The following is a 23,353-nucleotide window of genomic DNA, read 5'->3' on the forward strand; positions in this document are numbered from 1 at the left end:
TACTTTAAGGGATTTATGCACTCCAAGCTTCTATGGACAGGCAATAAAACTGCAGGCCAGTGATACCTCCTTTCACAGTGCTACAAAAAAGGAAATGTAATTACCTTGATATGGTGGCACAAGAAAAGGGCAAACTCTCAATATGCAGTAAACGCACTCACGCTGAGAGCAGGCAAGGCTAATTGTGCAGCTGATCTGTACGAGTTGCTCTCTCCCTCTCGCTCGCTCTCTCTATCTCTCTCTCTCTCTTTCTTCCACAAACAAAAACAAAAACAGAAAAACAAATAAATAAATAAATAAATAAATAAATAAAAATAAACTCCCAGGTTCACCTGGGTGACCAGCCCAGCCCGAAGACTGGAACTGAACCCAGCCGCCGCCGAAGACGCCCGGATACTCAGCGGGCGATTCCTGTGCTAAATACAGAGGTGCAAGAATTTGTTGGAGAGATACTTGCGGTAACCTCTTGCTTGGCTTCAGGCAATCACATCGTGGAGTAATTTGCATGAATATTTTGGAGGAGCCGAAAAAAAAAAAAAGCCATCATTGGTTAATAGGAGAGAGAGAAAGTGCTACAGAAGTTTAATTTAAGAATGCTAATTAATTCACTTATTCATCAGCCTTCATTTCAGCTGATTAAAGAGACTCCGAAGACAGAGGCAGAGCAAGCAGAAGTTTTCGGGGAGTCTTCGGGTAAACTGCCACTAATCTTTTACAGTCAAGTGCTGCAATGTCGAGAGATATATAATTACATTCCTCTTTGATAAGGGCAGGCGCTTTCATATTTCTGCTTTCTCAAGCTATTCTCTTTGGTTTACTCAATTTCAAAAGTAATAGAGGCAAAGTGACAGAGACAAATGCGGCTACTTTAGGTTCAATACCTTAAATATTACAGCAACATTTCGACCTTGAAAGACAATAACATGTAACTAACTCATTCAAACGAGTTCTAAACTAAGGTTAAACCAACACACATGAACATTTATCATTATTATTATTATCACAATTATTTTAAATTGCTTTCTTCCGACCTGGCCACCAACATGGATCAGCTGCTGATCTGGTTGAATGTAGGTTGAGACATCATGCGACTAAAATTCAATGTCAGGAGAACATTTAACGCTAACGTCAGTTTGGCACAGAATAGTAACGGGAGCTGATGTTGATATTCGTTAATGTTGTCAACGTCACTGATGACGTTAAACAAGCAAAGTCCTACATCTTCCAAGCATGCCAACATCATACTGATTAAAAATACCAGCATTTAGTTTTGAGGTATGGCGTCCAAAATCTGCTAACGACCAACGTCTGCTAGGTTTCATAACGTTAACATCCACACAACGTGAAATTCTAACATTGTCATTGACATGCTGTTGATTTTAAATCGTGGTGTAAAGTAACAAGAGTCCAAAGTTATCCAAGTGTCACAGACCAAAGTCATATCGACATAAAATTTAGTTGTGTGGTATGCTGACCATAAAACAACGTCATAATGTTAATATCCACACAACACGTGAAATTTTGGGTATCGATATGTTGTTGGTTGTTGTCATGGTATTATGTACCAAAACCCCCACTGTCTTCCAACGTCACATGCCAACGTATTGATGTCAACTACCAGCCTTTAGTTCTGAGGTGTGATGACCAAAAAACAATGCCTGCTAAAGTTCATAATGTTAACATCCACACAACATGAAGTTCTAAAGTTGTTAGCAGCTGATATGTTGTTGGTTTTAATTTGTGGTGTCAAGTAACTAAAATGCAACATCTGCCTAATATTTAATACAATGTTGGAGATTGATGTAAACTCAACGTTGTTTTTTGACATACAGGTGCCTTTGATCTCCAACCACAGTTCATCTGTACAACTTAGGAGAGTAATGTGAACCCAGTGTTGATTCTGTGATGGATATGTGACTTTGATTTCCAACCAAAATTCAACATCTGTACAATGTTGGAAATTGAGGTCAACCCAATGTTGGTTTCTGATGGATAAGTAACTTTGATTTCCAACCATAATTCAACGTCCGTCCAACCTTGGACCTTGATGTGAACAGTTGTGTGACTTTGATTTCCAACAAAAATTCAACATCTGTTCAATGTTGTAGATTGAGATCAGCCTAATTTTGTTTTTGATAGCTACCTATCAAAAACCAACCTTGATTTCCAACCAACTTCAATGTCCAATGTACAATGGTGGGTTTTGACGTCAACACGATTTTCATTTTCAACGAAAATTCATCGCCTGTCCAACATAAGAGTCTAATGTCTTTCTGATGTCAAATTGACGTTGGGTTGCTTTTGCTTCTATTTCAACGAAAATCAACGTCTGTCCAATGTAACAGTTCAATGTCTAATGCTTTTGCTTCTGTTTGACTGGAAGCTTTGTCTACAGGGTTAGCTTAAAACTTAGAGTGCTAGGACACACTCCTAAAAATGAAGGTGTTTTAGATAGATGGTTCTTTGAGCGATGCCATAGAAGAACCGTCTCTGGTTAGTAATTGAGACGTGTGACTGTAAAGATCCTTTCAGTGATCTAAAGAACCTCCACTTGATGTTATTTACCTCTATTAGAAACACGGTTCCTTATGAAACCAAGCGTGGTTCTTCTATGGCATCGCTCAAAGAACCACTGGAAGCACCTTTTATTTTTAAGAGTGTGAGGTGACGCGAAAGCCGAGGCTGCTGCTGGGCGAGCCTCCTCGTACTCACTAAAGCACTGCAAGAATGCGTTGCAGCAGGTATTTATGGAAAGGCGATGACAGATAGTTGCTCTGGAAACAGTGACAACAAAAGAGAAGGAGAGCGGAGAAGAGGAGAAGATGCGGAGAAAGGGGAAAAAAGAGAGAGAGAGAGAGAGAGAGAGAGAGAGAGAGAGAGAGAGAGAGACTGCAGGCGCTGCTCAAGGTGTGATGGTACCAGCTCTGCGTACCCCGTCACCATGGCAACAAGCGGCAGCGGGGAGAGATGACGGTGTTAACATTCATTCAGAGAGGCGGCACGCGTCCATAAATCTCCCGCACATAAAGAGGCACCAGCCTCTCCGCTAATGGTGTGAAGCCTGCAGGGTGCTCCATTGTTCTGCTATAATTATGACAAAAAGGACAGGACAAGGGTGTTGCTCTTTTCTTCGGAAAACAACCACAAAACATACACACACCCAGAGCGTGCGAGAGCACATTTAAATGGAGGCTTCAGCTGGTCTCAAGGTGCATATGAAGAGGAGATCTGACAACGCGCACACACACACACACACACACACACACATACACACACACACATAGACACACAAATACGCACAAAGTCGTGCATGCCCCTCTGAAGGAGGCACCAGAGGCAAGCGTACTCATTTATCACTTTGTTGTGATAATCTGTCCTAAACACAGCCCTGGGCTTGCAGATAAACTCTGAACACAACAGTCGAGCTGGGCCTCATATCTCTCGCACTTTCCACTTTTCTTTCACTTCCTTTCCCCCCACCCTTTTTTCTCGGGAGAATTCCCGGCTCCGTTGGCTGGCGTGCCGGGTTATCCGCGGCAGCAGCACCATCACCATCACGGTAGAGGACACCACAAGCAAGTTTTGAGGTTTAGTGACCAAAATCAAACATCTGCGCTACTTTGCTGACACAGATGTGCACACACACGCTGCTTGTCTAGTCCCTGTAAAGATGTACTGTCAGTAGAATAGGACTCTTTGGAGCAGATAAACATGAACCGATTAGCACCATGCTGCCTAATGCCAGGCATGGACTAGAGGGGTAAAAAGCCCCCCCCCCAGCATTGAGGAGCTGTGGAGCAGTGGAAGAACTGTGTTCTCTGGAATGATGGATGCTCTATTCAATACTTTTGGGATGATTAGGGGAGTTTTAGGAAAATTGAGGATGGGGGGGGGGTGATCATCTAACCTCTTGACCTCACTAACGCTCGTGTCATTAAATGCAATCATATCCTCACAGCAGTTCTCCTCCAAGAAAGCCTTTTTCCCTGGACAGTAGAGACAGTTACTCCAACAAAAGCAGGAGACTCTTTTTAAAACCCTTTGAGAAAACAAGAAACAATGAAGGAACAGGTGTCCCAATACTTTTGTCTATATAGTGAATGTTGTTGGTTTTAAATCCTGGTGTTAAGTAACCAAATTTCAGTGTCTGTCTGACTTTGGAGCTTGATGTTAAGCCAATGTTGGACAACGCTGACTTTTATGTCAACCTGTGTTTTTCAGGATTCCTGTAGCTGCTGATTCAAAACCCTGACGCTGGCCTACAAAGCCAGGAATGGACCAGCTCCTCCGTACTTGATGGCAATGGTCAAAAGCCAATCAGTACCAATAGCCCTTCCAGCTTCAAGTACGACTCAGCTCGACCCACCATCCTTTAAGAGTTGCTCGCTGTCTTCAAACGCAGACTGAAGACGCAACTCTTCCGAGAGTACTTGGGTGAAGTGTAGTGTAGAGTATTATGGTCTTCATGCTGGCTTCTGTATTTAATACTATCTAAGCTTAGAGGTATCTTTGGATCCTAGACTATGCAAACTAGTTAAGGGTATTTTCTAAGCAAACAGTGAAGCACTTGTGTAAGTCGCTCTGGATAAGATTGTCCGCTAAATGCCGTAAAAGTAATAAGACATTACATGGATGCTTGCTGGGTGCCTGCTGGGTTAGAATGTGGCTTTTGCCTCTGGAGAACTACTCCTAAAAATAAAGGTGCTTCAGATAGTTCTTTGAGAAGAACCACTCTTCGTTTGCATTAAAGATGTGTGACTGTGAAGATCCTTTTAAAGGTCTAAAGAACCCTCACCAGACATAAAGGTTCTTTACCAGTTTAAAGGTTCCTCACACACATCTCTATTTCACCCTTTTTTTTTTGTGGAGAATTTTGTCTTTCTTACCCGCCCAGCTGTTGGCTGGCATGCCGGGTTAGCAGCAGTGGCAGCACCACAACGGTGGAGTGCACCGCAACCAACAAAGCAAGATGGCACATAGCGAGAGCCTCTTTGATGCTGGTTGGGGACCTATAAACAATAAAGCACAGACACAGACGCACAGGCAGAACAGCTCTACAGGTGCCAGGTGTAGCTTTTCTACCACTAACTCAGATAGTCAGTAGCTGCAGTTGAGGTTTCAGCAAATACCATGAGCAATTATAGTACAGTCTTTTGCACGAGTTGACACGTTTCTTCCATAACATAAACAGTTTTTAAAAATCTAAATAATTAATGTAGCCTGGGCAAAAGTTTGGACACCTGAAGCGATGTTTTTTGACATGGCTTAGACCATGATAGCAAATCAGGCCTGAGGCATGTCACCAATTATGATTAGAAACTGTCAACTGAAGCAAATGTCCAATCTTTAGAATTTTTCTGACTCTTCAAACCATGTGCTAACCCTCATCAAATAGTACAGAACTATAGAGATCAGGATGAGATCTGGAAGACCAAGGACACTCTCAGAGAAAGCCAAATCATGAACCTGCATGAACGTTTCGCAGAGTCAGAAGGGTGGTGCACCGTTCTACTGTGCAGCATTGCTTGTACCAACATAATCTTTATGGAAGAGTCACAAGAAGTAACCATTACTAGGTCTGTTGCAGTAACCTTTTCAGATTTTCATATGATATGTTGCCCCAGAAGTAACTACAACAAACTATATTTTTGCCACTTTAGTACAATGATACAGTGATATTATAATAGCATAATCGATTGCAGTGGTATTCCGGATTCAGGTATACCATGTTATAAGCACTGACGGTTATCATACCATGCACATGTACTTAATTTCTCATGTACTGGTATTTTTTTTACAAATGTAGAGATCACCAATTTCTTACTTTTTTTTTTTTTTTTTTTAGAGTTTTTTAAACCAGTTAATCGATTGATGGAGAAAATAATCAGCAGATTAATCAGATTAAAAATTAATTAATCATGAAAATAATGATTAGCTAGACACAAAAGAGCTCAGAAAAGCTCCACCTCATGTGTAGTTTTCTCATTTATTTATTTACCTATTTGGTATTACTGATTCATTATTGATGCCTCATAGATGCTCATCTGACATTCAACTAACATTCAACTAAATGCCTGTTAGATTCAACTAAATTCTAAGTTGAATGTAACCCTGCACCTAACCTTAACCCTTAACCTAACCTAAACCAAATTCAACATCTGAAATATGCCAGAGAACACCTATTTAATGAAAGGTTTGGGACATTGTGCTTCACAGGTGTTTGTGATTACGAATATAAGAAAGATTCGAGCATCTAGTCTTAATCGCTTTCAGAACCCTTCAGAGTCTGCTTTTGCTTTTTGCCAATATTAGGACCAGAGTGATGCCAATAAAGGAAAAAAATATTAGAGAGATATGTTAGAAAACAGCAAGAATAAAACAGTAAGAGACATTGGGCAGTGGTTTAAGCACCTGGCTATTGATAACAGGGTTGTAGGTTCGATACCCAGGCTCAGCAAACTGCCACTGTTGGTCCCTTGAGCAAGGCCCTTAACTCTCTCTGCTCCCCGAGCGCCGCAGCAATGGCTGCCCACCACTCCGGGCATGTGTGTTCGATCACTAGTGTGTCTTGTCTTGTCATTGGCTAAGCTTTAGGTTTACCAAAACCAACTATTTGGAAGAAGGAAGAGAACTGGTGAGCTATGTAACCATAAAGGACTAGTAGGACAAAGAAGGCCTTAAAACACTAATGGCAGAAGAAAATAGATGTAGATGCCATGTGTAGACTTGTCAACAACTACCGTCTGCGGAGACTTCATGAAGGTCCCAGACCTTCTCAGTAAGTCTCAGTAATGGAAATTAGCGCTTCTAGTTCTAACAACTTTTACGATCATCAACAAACCACACACACACACATCTCTGTCCTCTATTTCTGCTGATATACACACTGCATTTGTGAGCAGAGGCAGAGATTTGTGTGGCAACACAGTCGTGCTGCTCTCAGCAGCAACTGCACAACGCCACCATATCCTAACTGCAGAGGATGACTCACTGCCACCACAGCATTAAATCTCCACACACACACACACACACACACACACACACACACACACGTCCCCTGCGTGAGGAGGCCCACGTCACACCTCAGAGAGGTTCCAGGGTTTCTCCTCACACAGAGGGAAGAGACAGCATGCCCTCTCACTGCTACAGCCGGCGCTCACATCCTCTCTCCAAAACAGCAAAGAGGTGGTAATAATGTGTTACAAAAACTGCAGATGCAAGCAGACAGCCCAAACCTCCTGGCACACCACGAAACACACACATGGATAAATACAGAAAAAGCTCTGAGCGGGAGATCCTAGGCTTCATATTGGCTGGGATTCGGTAATAGATCTCAGCCTGGTGATAAATGTTTGGAATGGGTGTGAACATACAACACACACACACACACACACACACACACACACACACACACACACACACACACACACACACATATGCAGGAGTGTGCTCCACCTGTTGGTTAGTGCATTTCACCTTGGAGTGAGGAGATAGAGAAGGAAAGACCTTACATGCAAGATATGTCCAAATGTTTATGGACACCCCTTCTAATAAATGCATTCAGCTACATTCATTGGCCCCCATACAGAATAGCACTCTATGGAGCAGATAAACATGAACCTATTGTGGTGCTAGAGGAGAATAGAGCCCCCCGGCATTGAGCTGTGGAGCAGTGGAAGCACTGTGTTCTCTGGAATGATGGATGGTGCTCCATCCAATACTTTTGGGATGAGTTGGGAGTTGGAGAATTGAGGATGAGGTGAGGTGGTGAGCATCAAACATCCTGACCTCACTAATCTTCTTGTTGCTGAATGCTATCAAATCCTCACAGCAATGCTTCACAATCTAGTAGAAAGCATTCTTCCCTTGACAGGAGAGACTATAGTTACTCCAACAAAAGCAGGATAGACTCATTTTTAATACTCTTGATTTCAGAAGCAAACAATTAATAAAAAGTGTCCCGATACTTTTGTCCATATTACATAGGTACGTAGGAGAGCGTAGAGTTATGAGTCTTGCCCAAGGACTCTTGTTGGTGTAGCAGGGAGTGTCTTACACTAGGAGGGCAGTGTGTTGTTATCCACTACACAAGCCACTGTTAGCTTACTATTGGAGGTTTAATGACCCCACTCACTCACCCCATTAATTCCCAGGCTTTGTATATTCTAAAGCCTATTTCACAGCAGACATGGTGGGCGGTGCAAGCAATATGCTTCTAAATTAGTCAATGTAGTGTTTCACACCAGATGCATGCACCGTATCCCATCACAAAACAGCTTGAGCCTCACGATGTGTGTGTGTGTCATGTTCGGTGTGTCATGGTGAGGAGGCGGGAGAGTCGCAGGCCAGCCCCCATGGGACAATGCCCACCACCCTGATGCAATTCACCTGGGGCCGTTCAGCAAAACGAGCCCCGTGTGGTGCATAACAGGCCCACCTTAGCCCTCACACGGGAGATCAAGCATGACAGTAAGCACGAGGGCTGAGAGCTAATACTGCTACTTTACTTCAAGACACTGGGAGACCCACACCTGGGCCTGTACTTATGTTCTTTGGGTGCTGGAGGAGGGTTTTGGTTCAATAAAGGTTGTTTGTGTGTCACTTCAACACTGAGTCTGTGTTGTCTCTCAGCCTAGCTGCCTACCGGGTCACGGTGGCCAGATGTGAAACGCCAAGCATCTGGGAAGCTTTCCGGGGCTCCATACCCATCCATAACCTATCCATAAGGCTCCTTTATACACCTTTATATTTTATACTATATTTACACCTGAAAATTTCATCCAATCGAACCGTCCTGCCCACATACTTCGATGCGTCTTTTACATTTGCCTGGATGTTAAGCAAGATATCCACTAGAGGGCAGTAGAGAGAGTCCAAATTTTCTGACCACAACATTTATGGTGACAGTGGAGGAGGTTGTGATGACTACAGAAAAGGCACAAGAGACATGTTTTGCTATTGGCTGCACTGCCCCCATGATTTCCAGTGGTACTGCTTCATTCTGTCTGTATTCGTCAGAAATCGTACAAAATACGTACAAAATACGGACAAAATACGGACAAAATGTACTTAGAGTACGGACAGAAGGCCTTATCCGTATTTACTGTTAAGCATAAATGAGCTATTTAGTTACAGGGGTAGAAATCAAAGCCTGGTGTTTTAGTCAGGTTAGTTTAAGTAATTTCTTTATATATAAATTTCACTTTTTAATTAAGTGACATTAATTTACTTCTAACTTTGGGATATTGTGCTAATTTAAACTATTGTCAAAAGCACATACTGAAACTCTTTAAGCCAAAAAAGGGGGAAATGTGTCCACGTTAAGTCTTTAGGTCCTACAGGTTTGCAGTTTCTACAAAGCAAAAAGTGTCAAGTACTAAACAGCTTTGTATTTAATATGTTAAGTTATTGCAAATTGGCAAAGAAAACATGTTCTTGATTAACCCCTTCAACCCTGAAGGCCCGAGGGGAGCCCATGCTTCAAATCCTTACACCTGGTACTACATAATTTATAGTACTTTCATAGTAGCTACAAAATAATTCATACTGAATAATAATTCGGAAGATTAATAATGGGTGCTGGTAGCCTTCTGATAACTGAAGTGAGCCACCAGCAGGAAGGTTCAAGGTTCGTATCCCAGAGGTGACTGGTAATCTTGCTTATGCCCTTAAGCAAGGCATTTAACCCCACGCTGCCCCAGGCTTCGCTGCAGTGCTGCTCCTGACTGGGTGTAGTTAGGCTGCATAATGACTCATTTCCCTATACAAGTGCCCCAGTTACAGTAAATGACTTACTTACATCTGAATCACGACGCATTTGGCAAACGCTAGGTTTCCCTAAACTTTTATCAGTCAGTACACACAGAAGTACACACAGGTAGCAAAGTGCTGAGCCTGCAGAGGGAGGTCTGAGCTGAGCTTGGGTTTAACATCAGATTCTACTTCGGTGCATTCAGATTTATTCGCATAGAACAGGGAGGTGCAGGAAAATGCTGGGCTACATGAGAGACATGAGAGACAAAAGAGAGGAAACACTATAGAGAAGATCAGAGAACGCATCACTCACTGAATGATGCATCAGCGCAGGAGCCGGGCATGGCTCCGGCCGCAGACTCTTACCTAAAGGCCTCAAGCACTGTTCTGTCCGGCAGGCGGGGAGCCACGCGAGCGAAGACGCTTTTGAAGTCCTCCAGCTTCAGGAACCCACGACCTGAAGAAAGAGCATAAGGCTTAGGCTTAACAATCAGATCCACACATCAAAAACAAGCCTTTACTGTACAGTACAGTAGCACAGATTACAGCAGGGATGAAATATACTGAGAGAGGAATGAAGAGCAGTCTCTTGCAGCATATCTTGAAGGATATCTATAAGTAGGGCCTATAAGTACAGTCAGAAGTCTACAATCCCTCAAATTACTTGCAGAAGTATATTATTGTTTTAGCTTTACATCAGTAAATGAGCCGCAGATGAAACACTGTGTAAGATGTTTAGTCTGTGGCTCTGCCCCCTCAATCTGTTTATTCCCATCTGCAGGCTAGGATTCCCCAATCACATGATGTTCCCAGACTGTGAGGTATTTAACAATGTAGCACTGACTGCTAACTACTTGATGAGCAGCAGTTAGACCGTAGGGCCGGTCTAGAGCTGTGAAATAACAGTACATAAAAAACACAGTTCCGAGTAAATGTGCCTTTCTGTTCTTTCTCAGACACAGAAATGTACACAGCTTCACCGATCTAGAGTGGAGTGACTGTCTAACTGCCTGCTTGTTAAAAGGCAGGAGATCATAAGTCTGAATCCTATCAACACCACAGCCCTCATGGTCAGGTGTCTGAGAAGAGAAAGGCCTCCCCTCGTGCTATGGGGGGAGTTGTAACCTGCAGATGGGATTAAACAGGAAACAGAGCCACAGACTAAACAGCTTACACAGAATTTGTAAAATCAGTTTCAGCTGCAGCTTTCTCAATTCAATAAATATTAAACAAACCGAGATGCAACAGTAAAAAAAATGTGAGTTAGGTAAACTAATTCTGCATTCAGTTTGAACTGAAATGTCAGATTTTCCAAGTTCCAAGTAGGAAATTTCAACTGGAACGCCCCCACAATCAGATTTCTTGGCAAAGTTGGGAGAGAAAATCCAAGATGGCCACACCGCACATCAACAATAATAAAAAACAGAAGTATTATACAGTTTATCAGCACGTCTGTATGTTTGCGTCTCATTAAATCAGTTGTTTGTGTTTCCATGAGGTTTGGATGAGGAAAATACCGTATAATGTGCTGTTCTCAACTGGTATCGTTATCAATGCAAACTTGGCACAAAGCCAACAAGGCTAACCCGCTATAATGCTACAAAAAGTGGGACATATGTTGGTTAGATTCGCTGTAAAAAACTGTTAAAGCATCATCAGACCAATTGTGGTAAACTCTGGCCCGAATTGTTTAAAGTGAATGGCATTTATCGTCACTAGCAGTAACAGCGACTTCCAAAGGCTAAGAATGAAGTGGATTCCCCGGTTTCCTCTTCTCATGGTAGGGCTGGTGAGTGTTTGCTGCTGGCTGAGAGAGGAGTTGCTGCTTAAGTCTCAGCGAGTCCTGCTGAGCTGCTTCCTGAGAGTTTTCTGCGCGTCATTCGCGGCGGCTGGCACTGAGGACTTTGATTCACGGGAAATAGCTCCCCTGAGAAGCTTTAGAGCACGAGCATCCAAAGTCAGGGCTGAGAGCGGAATATGTTTAGTTCATCTGCTGAAGCGATGAGGGGCGAGGTGTGGCTCTGAGCTGATGGATCAGAGGGGTGCTGGGAAAAATGGCTTCGCACATGTAAACATACCCAGTCTGAAAGCATCAAGGCCGCTGACCAGTGACTGCCCCACATTTCCACAGCCTGCCCTAAAAGCACCAATAATCACAGTGATGACATGGAGCTACTGCACGGGATGTTGGATATGGATGTTAATGTCATTTTCTCAATGCAAAACAGTCATGTTTTATGCATTAAAAATGTGATCTCTGACAAACTGATATAATCTGGAATGTTTTCCAGTGTTGGTCCTACTGCTAGGAGTTATTAGTGACAGGCCGTCCAATATAGCACGACTAGCCTTACGCCACTCCATCACTCAGTGCGATGCTAGTCAACACTGTTGCTTGGATGAGGCAGTTAGTGTTCTTCTCCAAGTGTGTTGGGTGTGTCGGTCTCTGAGAACGCACATGCGATCCATCACCCTCCCAGCTTGGTAGCACGTTGTGAAAGGGGGTGGGAAATGCCATGGACAAAATTGGAAAGAATTATGGAGTATAAATATACATGATATTCATATAAGTGGCTTTCACAGGTCTAGTTAGGGCAATTGGCCTTTGACCCAAAAAAATGCAATATAGCATATATTTAAACACTTTATGGACAAAAGTATTGGGACACCTGCTTATTCATTGTTTTTTTTTTTTTCCGAAAAAGGATATTAAAAAAAAGAGTTGATCCCTAACTGTCTCTATTGTCCAGGGAGGAAGGCTTTCTACTAGATTTTGGAGGTGCACTGCTGTGAGGATTTGATTGCATTCAGAACATTACTGTGGTCAGGATGTAGAACAGGGCTGCTCAATCCTACCACCCTGAAGTGTTCAGCACAGCTGACTCTAATGTTCAGTTGCTCCTAAAGGCCTTCATTATCTGGATTAGGTGTGTTAGACTCAGGGTGGAGCTAAACGCTGCAGCTGTGGTAGATCTCCAGGACCAGGACTGAGCAGCCCTGATGTAGAATGATCACCAGCCCAATTCATCCCCAACTCCCCAAAAGTATTCGATGAAGCACCATCAATCATTCTAGAGAGCTTAGCTTCAAGCTGGGGAGCTAAATACTCCTTCCTCAAAGGACCAGCAGTGGCAATTCAGAGGACTCTGGTATCAAACCCACAACCTTGCGATCAATAACTCAGCACACTAACCAATGAGTCCACTAAACACACAGTATATACGTGTAGGTAAACTTGTTTCATGAGAAAAGTATGCTTTCGCAAAACCTGACGGCAGGCTTGAGAAGTGAAGTCAATACGGTGTGTGGCCTGCTTTGACGGGGAGGCCGGGCCTGCATTGGAAAATGACAGGGTCTCTGGCAGTGTTGAGCACACTCCATCACCGGGCACACTGCCACATCAGCTCAGGATGGAAGCAGCACACTTAAGCGTGCTTTTCCTCTCAATTTGTTCCCATTGAAGATGAGGATGGGGTGACAGCACTGACGAAACCTTCAAACACCTCGTCCTGCACTGGCTGGTGAGCAGCAGACAGCAGAGGGCTCGTCGGCATTGGCATGCTGTCAGAGCCATCATACGGAGAAAGCCCAGACATGAGTTTTAAGCTAAGCTGGCAGAGGAACAAAGGCAATTTCAGCTGGGTTCAGCTCAAATTATTGAGACACTTTTCAACGATATAGACTTTTGGCCTAAAAGGCCTGCCTGGCAGTTGCAGTTCCAGTGATTGTTGGCTTTTTAATGTGCGTGGGAAGGAACTTAATATGCCAGTATTTGAGAGGAAATTGAAATCTAATTGAAATATTCAAAGCATCCAGTAAAAAGGCAACATAGCAAAGCCTAAAGCCTAAATCATAAGTGTGGAATAGAGGAAGTGAGCACAGCTCATGGACATTCATGTAAATACAGTGCCAGGAAAAACATCTGCTTGAATGTGTGCTGGTCATCATCTCAAAACACATTTGATCCAAATGCCAGGGTGATTATATTTTGTTTTCTAAAAAACAGAACACTACAGACACACGATAGACCACCGTAGTTAGGGTGTCGTAGCTGAGGGGGATTTAAGTAGGCCCAAGCTGTAAGTTGAACTGAGAGGAGGTGATCTGCTCATATAGGCTATTAAAGTTGTTTATTGGTCTGTTGCTAAATGTGTATGTATTAATGTACATGTAACATGCTGTAGCTGCATGATCTAAGTCCTACAGTACCAGATACCAGAGTCCTACAATTTAGGCCAACTCTAGCCATGGCATCCTAACTACACTGTTAAAACTTTTGGAGGTTCTTCAGTTTGTAAGCACCTTAAGAGGTTCCTCCACAGTTTAAAAAATGAACCTCCAAATATTCCTCAAGGATCTTATACTAGGTCGATAACCATAGGTCCCCTTTTTTAAAAATAAAAATGTGCTGACCCAAGCTTTTGGATTAAATGTTTTTAAGATTATCAGCACATATTAAACCAGGTGTGCCCAAACTTTTGGCTGGTACTGTACATTAGACACTACTGAACTAAATATATAGACTACTGGTATGTATATATACACTACTCTACTAAATACATAGCTCTTTATTAAAATCTATAAAAATCTAACATCTATCTATAATATAATCTATAAATAAGGATAACTGCATCAAATGAATGGAAAAAATAGGAAACCTTATGTCCTAATAGCTGGTATTCCCCCTTCCTTTCCTATAACCGTCTACCAGTCTGGCATCAACTTGGAGACTGGTTTTCCCAATTCCTCCAAGCAGGATTCTTTCAGCTGTGTGATATTTGTCCCCACAGCATCCCAACAGCATTCACACGTGTTGGAATATTTTAGGTCATTGTCATGTTGCATGGTCCACCTATGCTTCAGCAACAGTTCTCGGACAGATGAGCTTACTAATCTTCCTCAAGCACACTCTAATGCAAAAGACATTTTTTTGATTGTATATGTTTAGTTATGTCCATATGTTTAAGTACAGTATGTTAAAGACAATGCTTTCTATGGGTTTTTTTTCACACAATAATTATTTTAGTATGTGCAGTTATTATAAAAGCCTTAAACTACTGCTGGCTGCTGATTAGGGTTTTAAGAAAAAAGGTTCAATTCTTTAGACCACAGAGAATCTTGCAAGTTTGATATTAATCACCAGTTTTAAATGAGCTAATTTTCAGGTCCTGAGATTTCAAAGGGTTGAACGAACTCTCCCAAAGCAATTTGGCCCTTTAGATTCTATTTGATGGTTCAGTAGCAGTCTCGTTCCAAATTAAAGACCACTGTACCTGTTGCTCAAACTTTCTTCTGCCAAAATGTAATCTTGGGGAAGGCAGGGCACGAATGGCTGAGCTCTAAAGAGGGTCTGCAAAGAAGCCCAGAATGCTCCAAAGCTTGAGAGCAGAGAGAAAGGAAGGGAGACGGAGACGGAGGGGACAGAGCAAAGTCCAGCAACATCCAACGTGTGCTGAAAAGGCAGCTTTAACATGCAGAAAGGAGCCTGCTCAAACACACGCATTCCCCTCTTTAATGACGGGTCAGTGAGGTTAATGAAATAAGATCCCCTGGCCATTCCAGCCAGATTGAATCACAGTCACCTGATACGCTCCTTCCAACTCACTCATCGAAATTATTTCAGTAACAAAATTAATTAGTTAATTATACTTCTGCCACTCTTTGGAAAATCCAACAAACAGTTCCGGAGAGGGTGTGTGTGTGGGGGGGGTGGGGGGTGGAGGGGGGCAATCCACTGAGACCACACAACCTATTTCACTGGCTGTCCTCGAACAGCCTCAAACATGCTTTGATTCTGACGCTATTAATTTCAGATAATGACTTAATTTAGCGCTCAGAGTACTTCAAAAACAGTGACAGAAGACACAAAAAAGTACATCCAGAACATTACCATACCCTGAATAAGCAGAGGAACGATTTAGGGACCTGCTGCTACGTCGGCTGTTTTAGCCCAAAGGCAATCACTCAAGCCCTAACAATGAGCTCACACACGGGCACGTACAAGGCAGAGGGAAGGAAAATAAAAAACAAAAGCCCATTTACATTCGGAAAATGTGAAGCTTTGTGTGCCTCCCATAAAACTGTGCTGGAAAAAGCACCCTACTGGAATGGCATTGGGGGGAGGAGGGCTGCAGAAAGCGGATCAATGGCCCATTAGTGGCGGGGAGAGGAAGAGATGGACAGCACCCTCTATCGACTAATCGGTGGAATGCTGTTTGCTTTCATAAAAGCAAAGGACATCAAAAACACTCCACGCAAATTGCTGCATCCCTTATCGCATTACAGAACAGTGCACTGTGATGTTCTTCATCAAACCAGCAAATGAACCAGTCATGGGGCTCGCTTTTAAGTGCAAATGTGCTGAATCAATGGTACCTCCTTTCATATGCACACATTAAAGGAATCCTGGAGGGCTGTTTTCAACCTAAAATGGACAAACGTGTTCCCCTGAACTTACTGAGAGAACAGAAAACCTGCTGACTTCAGCCCCCCGCCTACTGGCCTCTATTAAACACACCTATAATAGAAGCCAATGGGCAGTTGCTGCAATCCTTGCCAATTGGCTTCTATTGTCAGAGTGCTCAATGAGTTTCTGTTCTTTTACTAAGCAGAGGGAGACGGCTGTCTGCTATAACGCTATGTACGTGATTATGCTACAGATGTGATTAGATAGAGGGATCAGTGCTGGGGTACTCCTTAAAGAGTATGTTTACACTCGTCAGCTTTGGTTCGATTAAAACCAACCCTGGTGCGGTTGCCCTGTTAGTGCGATTCATTAGAGTAAGTGTGAACGCTGTACGAACTCTGGTACGCCCCCAAACACGGGGTCACTCCTGCCTCCAAAATCTAGTATCAACCCTGCCCTCTCGCTCCAACACTGCCATGGTGTCCACATCTGTCTGCTTCATCATCATCCCCATTTCTGTGCTTTAAGCATCTGTCTGATGCTTTAGTTTAGCAGGGCTGTGTTCCAAACCACACACTACCACACTACCACATTTCAGAACTAGCCACCATTAGAACTGCATTAACAGTGTAGCTGCCCCAGTAATGTTACATTTTACAGCTTTAACGTACGCTGTTTCGTGACCAAATGAGCATGTGTACATTATCAAAATCATTGTTTAATACTGATCTCAAGACAGCATGATTACATAAGATACTTTTAAGGATCCAGCAGTTGAATATAATTGTTTTTTTTAAAGCTTTTCTCATTAGTTATTGCATGGATCATGCAGGTCCTGCGGACACACCCGCTTTATGCAGACCTCTATTTCAATCAAACGTTGTCTTTTTCTACTTTTGGTTTGATTGCAAATATGTCGGTATGAGCTCAAAGCAACCCAGGATTTGCATATAACAATGTATCAGTTTCCTGGTTAGTGCGAACCAAGGAAACCAAACTACTTGTCGGCTTGTGCGCCCCCTAGAGGTTGACGTACAAAGCAGTAAAGAAGCTCTCTGCCTCCGTACAGCCATTATCAACCCCCTAACATGCATTTTTACAATGTGCTGAGAGCACATTATCATCCAGAGCAACTTACATGTGAATCATGCTACACAGATGGGTGAATGTCGTGTTAGGAGTCTTGGCCAGAGACTCTTATTGGTGCAGTGTATTGTGATTGCCTGACTAGGGGATCAAACCCTGCTCTGCTACAGGGAATGCAGCGTTATTACCCACTACACTACACCAACCTCCATTCGTCCTTATGATTGTCCTTAGAGGCCAGTGATGGCATGTTTGCGAGAAGGTTTGGATGTTATATCGTTATCTCATCTCTTTCATTTAATCTGGCTTGCAGGGATCTGGCTTGGAAATCACCTGAAAGGGATCCGGGCAAAGCTGTTAAACATGCAGAGCACAGAGAGAGACAGGAAGAGGAGAGGAGCAGGAGAGGAACATACAGTGTACATCAAATGCACTGAAGATGTGCCTCGTCTTCTCATACGGATCCTCTGCTGACAACTTCCTCCCCATGAGAGACATGAACCGCTCCAAAGGGACCCCTTTCAGAGAGACAGAGAGACACCGAAAGACAGAGAGGGAGAAAGAGAGAGACATACAGAGAGAAAGGGGGAGAGAAAGAAGCCAGGTTTATTACAAAGCTCTCCTCAGAAGTGCCTGTAGTTCTTTTACATGGCAGTCATCTGAAAGCACTGTGTTTAAAGGAGTAATATGTCTCCCTCTTGCCTGCAGGGTAGTCATTTTTCTCTGAGTGCTGTTATTGAGATGAAAAAGGTAGGCTGGGGGGCTCTAGACAGCATTCTCTGGAAATACCAAACACACACACAGGGCTTCGGAGAGCAGTTCTGGGTGGGTTGCTTTGACAGTGATGCTTGTGAGACTAGGGAGGAATGCCTTTTGGGATGGAGGGTAATTAATTAAGAGATACAAGGCCAGACGGGATGGACCTAATACACCGCAAATCATGGCTAAACTGAATGCAGTGGAATTCAGGAAAGACGCTACTGCTAAATAGGGTAAAAAAGACTAGGCCACCAAGAAACTTCCCCAAGTGATTACTTACATTGAGGCAATTACTTTTTGTATTACACATTTTCTGAAATTTGATGTTTACATATGCAAATGAAGGGGAGTGCCGAATGGTCCAGTGGATTAAGGCACTGCTACTGTGATCTGAATCCCGGGTCATGCTGCTTTCCATCAGCAGCCAGAGTCAGAACGAGCACAACTGGCCTTGCTCTCACAGAAGTAGGTTGATGGCACTTCCTCCCCACATCACTTCTAGTGTGAGGTTGGTCTGCTGTATGGGAGCTGGGAAGCCACACTTTCAATGCTGAATCAGCTGCAGTTGGGAAACAGGCGGTGGCTTCACATGTGTCACCCTCCTAGTGTGGGGGGCACTACTAGTGATAGGGGGAGTTCTCATGAACAGGGATTGGGTAATTGGCCTTCCAGATTAAGTAAAAATGGGGTAAAATTAGAATAAATTAATTAAAAGGTAGATGATCTAATTAAATATGCACAGACATTTCAAAAACAGAAATTTGAACAGTGGTTCTTGTTCCACTTTGTTGATATATCAGAATCAAAGGGTTTTACAAAGGAAATCTGAAAATAATGTCAACAAAAACATTTTCACCATGTTTTTTAAGCATAAAATGTTCTATACCTCAGGCTATGAATACTATATAAACAAATTCCTTTCATAGCAACCTTCAGAATATAGATAGGGGTCAAACTGGATAATCTGTTCGATCATGTTCGATCTACTGAAGTGAACATTTCTGACTCAGAGTGAGAGGAAAATAATATAGATTATACCTTTTCAGACATTTGGAAACCATATATTAGAAACTCCACCTTTTTCTTTAACGATTGGTTACAAAGGAAATTACTTTATTTTTATCTGACAGCATTGTGAAGGAGAGAGAGAGCTTTACAACAATACCTGTGATGACGGTACTGCATGTTGGGGGGGGGGGGTTATTAGCCAACCCTCTTGTTATATACAACCATTCTCTCCATATCACATGTAATGATCCCAACACTGGCCTCCTCCAACACATGCGCACATGCACATGCCGCCGATGTAACATCACCAGTCAATCAGCGCACTCAGAGAAAAGTGCCGGGTACATAGCTCTGATGCATCAGCTAGCAGACGCCCGTACCGGACAGCATCACACTGAAGTGACGTGGGGAGAGAGACAGAGAGCCGTCTACCTACCCGGAGAGTGCAAGGCTGTTGTGCTATCTGTGGCTCTGGCTGCTGATGGCACGCAGCATGACCTGAGATTCGAACCAGCGATCCTCAGGTCATAGTGGCAGCAACTTTTGGTGAATTTAGACAAAATCTCCAGACAAACAAACAAAGTGCAGAAAACTAAACACCTAAATGTGTATTTTGGACATTTCCTTTTCAGTAGTCTGAAAGCAAAATTGACCAGTGCATGGGAGAGCGAGGTCTTCGCCTGCCGTGTCTCGCCTTAAAACCAAAATGATAAAACTGAACATCTGGGAGGACAAAAAAAAGGAGACTAATGACTGCAAATATCTGACAAAGCCCGTCCTTTCCTGGTCTACTGTGCTTCGAACATTGAGAGAATTAGGCCAGCCGTTGCCTCGGGAGATTTTAAGGACACCACAGAGGAAAGTGGCTATCACTACCCCAATCATGTAGCCACAGACTTTTAATAAGTGGATATTTGAGGAAATAATGATCCATTTTTACTCAAATAGCGCGTCTAATCAGTGCCGAGCAGGCAGGATTGTCCTCTTGCCTTGTAGCTGTCCTGTTTACCTGCATTTTATCCAAAACACAATTTGTCTCCCTCGTCTTACAGACACACACATACACACACAGAGGCTTTCGCATGCCAGGCAGAGTGTTTGGCAGCAAATGAAAGACCTGCGATCTGTGTGGGCTTCTTTAAAAATCCCCCCTCCCATCTCTGTCTCTCTTTCTCTCCCCCTCTCTTCGCTTCAAACAGTGCTGTGGAGGGGAGCCAGTGGAGGGCTGATTGCCATTCCCTCAGATACAGAGCCCATCCGTCACGGGGCAGTGTAAACTGGGTGGCCGCCGTTTCTCTTCTATCCCTCTCCCCTTTTTCCTCTCCTCTCCTCTCCTTGTCCTCTTTTCTCATCCTCACTTCTCCCTTTGCCCCTTTCCTCTCCCCTTTCCCGTCCTTCTTTCCCCCTCTCCTCTTGCAGCGTGACTCACCCGGCGGCTCTGGACACTGCTAGCCTGTCACTTTCCATACACAAAAACACACAGTCGCTGGTATTACTGTCTTTGTGTGTGTGTGTGTGTGTGTGTGTGTGTGTGAGTGTGTTTTCCTTTTTTAATGCAATATTAGAATCACTTTACTGGCAAAGCACACTTGCATGTACTCGGGGTTGAAGAGTCAATATCTAAATGGAGAAATAAACAGGGTAGCAGTATAGATCAGTTGGGATATGACAGTAAACAGGTGCAGATGTGCACGGCTTGCACAAAATATGCAAATCTCAGTTTGTATAAATGCACAGTACCATGCAAAAGTCTGGGAAAATGGGTTGTAAAGCTATTCATCATGTTAAAAAACAAATAAACAAATATGCAAGGCATTGTGCTTTACCATCTTCCAGGTCAAGCCGAAGGCCCGGTATTTCCGATTCCCGTTTAATACCAAGTTTATCTAATCAGTCCTTCATTAAAGTAAATGAGGTGAGCTGGTGGCAGAACTCTACAAATCTATACAGTACCTGGAATTCACAGAGGAGATCAACAGCCACACCTGATTTCCTCTGATCAACATATCAATAACTCAAAAGACTTTTTATGTTAAAATGTTCTGCTGAGTTTTATACAGCTAGCATAAACATTAAATAAGCACACTAATAGATAAATAGCATAGTAATTCGACAGTGGCACCGTTGTGGTGCTCTACTTAAGAATATATATATGTTATATAATATAATATTCTTGTATATAATATATATAATAGTTCACTAAATAAAATGGATGATACAAAAGCATGGCAGCACTTTTAGCTTTGTGTGTGGTTGCATCATTACTTCACGCCAGGTCTTACCAGGACAGCTGAGACTCAGATATTCCTGTACAATAGTGCTACAGCAGGACAAAGTGGCTGAGATTCAATCAAATGCCTTAAAAAAGGCAGAAGGTGCTTGACTTTGCAGTAATGTGAGGACCTGAAACACACTGGGGAACTTATTTTTCGTTTGAGCAAATCATCCATTCTGGACCACTAGCAACTACAGAGGACAAGATCCCCAAACAAAGCAGAAAAGACACAACCCAGCATCTTGTAATGACCTGGTCCTGCAGGCTTTAGGATATTATTAGATTTAGGCTTAGGCTTCCAAACACCTATAGTCCTAAAACAGAAGTACTATGTATAAAAACAAATTGGACCAATAGAAATGCTCTAAAATTACTTGGACTTAATTTTCATATGGTAAGAAGGTTTTTCCTTCTCCTGTAAAGCTTCCATTTTGGAGACCTATGTATGACAGTGACCATAGAATCTGAGGTTCTACACACTTTCTTATTCTACAATTTAGAGTCGATTAAATTTTAAAATGTAAAAATGACATATACAAAGCCTGGGACAAAAACCATAACCTCCAGAATTTAGAAGCAACTTTAGAGAAAATGCTCGCTCATTTGAGTGTTGGTGCTGATGCAGGCTAGAATGACGTTGCTGTCCACACAATATAAACGGCTGCTGGTGTGTTCAAGTATGTCCAAGCTGGATGTCCGGAGGAAAAAGAATGTGGCATATGGTAAAAAGAACACCCTGCCTACAGTGAAGCCTGGCGGTGGCTCTGTGATGATCCAGAGAAAAAGATGGATTCAATCAAGTGTCAGGAAATCCTAGGAGAAAACATCATGCCTTGTGTGAGGAAGCTGAAGCCTGGATGTCATTGGACCTTCCAACAAAACAATGATCCACTAACGTTAGTAAATGGTTTCAAAAGATGGTTTCAGCAGATGGTTTCAGAAGAAGCCCTGGAAGATTCTGAAGTTCTTGTCACGGTCACCTTAATTGAACCCCACAGAAAATCTTTGGTGGGATTTAAAAAAGGCGATTGCAGCAGCAAACTCAAGAATATTAGGACACTGCCCATGAGGAATGGGCTGAAATTCTTCAGGAATTCTGCCAGGAGCTGGTGTCTGGCTATGCATCACATTACCAAGTTTATCTAATCAGTCCTTCATTAAAATAAATGAGGTGAGCTGGTGGCGGAACTCTACAAATCCATACAGTACCTGGAATTCACAGAGGAAGTTTTATACAGCTGGGATAAACATTAAATAAGCACACAAATAGATAAATAGAATAGTAATTAGACAGTGGCAGCGTTGTGGTGCTCTACTTTATATAAGAATAGTTCATTCAGCAGAACATTTGATGGAGTACAAAACACAGCAGAACATTTGATGGAGTACAAATAAACATAAAAAGAGTTATTGATATGTTGATCAGAGGAAATCAGGTGTGGCTGTTGATCTTCTCTGTGAATTCCAGGTACTATATGGATTTGTAGAGTTCTGCCACCAGCTCACCTCATTTACTTTAATGAAGGACTGATTAGATAAACTTGGTAATGTGATGCATTGCCAGCACCAGCTCCTGGTAGCATCACACTTGCAGAATGCATCACATTTGCAGCAGGTCAGAACAGCAGAAGGGCGCTCTATTAATTACTGAAAACGCTTTTCTTGAAGAGATAGTTGAATAATTCTGAGACTGCAGTCATCATTAATTAATAAAGGGTTTTTTTGTGAGTTTGTGAATTTGGAGAAAGCACTAGTTCTATTAGTTGTGTTGAGATTTTTAAATTGGTCTTGTTTGCTTGGTTTATTGCAAGTGTCAGATGTCTACAACCTAATTCACAATGGTGGTTATTCAACAATTTCAATTGCAACTGCATAATTTTGATGTGACGTCGACGATAAGTGTTTATCCTCCCTCTGTCCATGTTCTTTACTCTAATAGGAGTTTTGAGAACTGACAATGGTTTCCACAAAAGCCAATAATCGAGAGGCTCTAGGAAAGAGGCAGAGGAGATCTGTGATAAAGTGTTAAAGGTTCAAATGTTCCTTCATTTAACATTTTCAATGCT

The 23,353-nt window shown here is 42.7% G+C and overlaps 1 protein-coding gene across 1 annotated transcript in view; it reads right to left on the bottom strand.

Moving 5' to 3' along the window:
- Positions 1 to 23,353, bottom strand: part of efcab11 (EF-hand calcium binding domain 11) — an 86,360-nt gene that overhangs the window by 55,284 nt on the left and 7,723 nt on the right. The window contains exons 4-5 of the mRNA XM_072690260.1: positions 17,662 to 17,763; positions 10,120 to 10,210 (exon numbers count right to left, since the gene is read on the bottom strand). Of these exons, the coding sequence (XP_072546361.1) occupies positions 10,120 to 10,210; positions 17,662 to 17,763 (193 nt within the window). The remainder of the gene's footprint in view (positions 1 to 10,119; positions 10,211 to 17,661; positions 17,764 to 23,353) is intronic.

This window comes from Salminus brasiliensis, chromosome 10, assembly GCF_030463535.1.
Source record: "Salminus brasiliensis chromosome 10, fSalBra1.hap2, whole genome shotgun sequence".
In the NCBI taxonomy this organism is placed as follows: domain Eukaryota; kingdom Metazoa; phylum Chordata; class Actinopteri; order Characiformes; family Bryconidae; genus Salminus; species Salminus brasiliensis.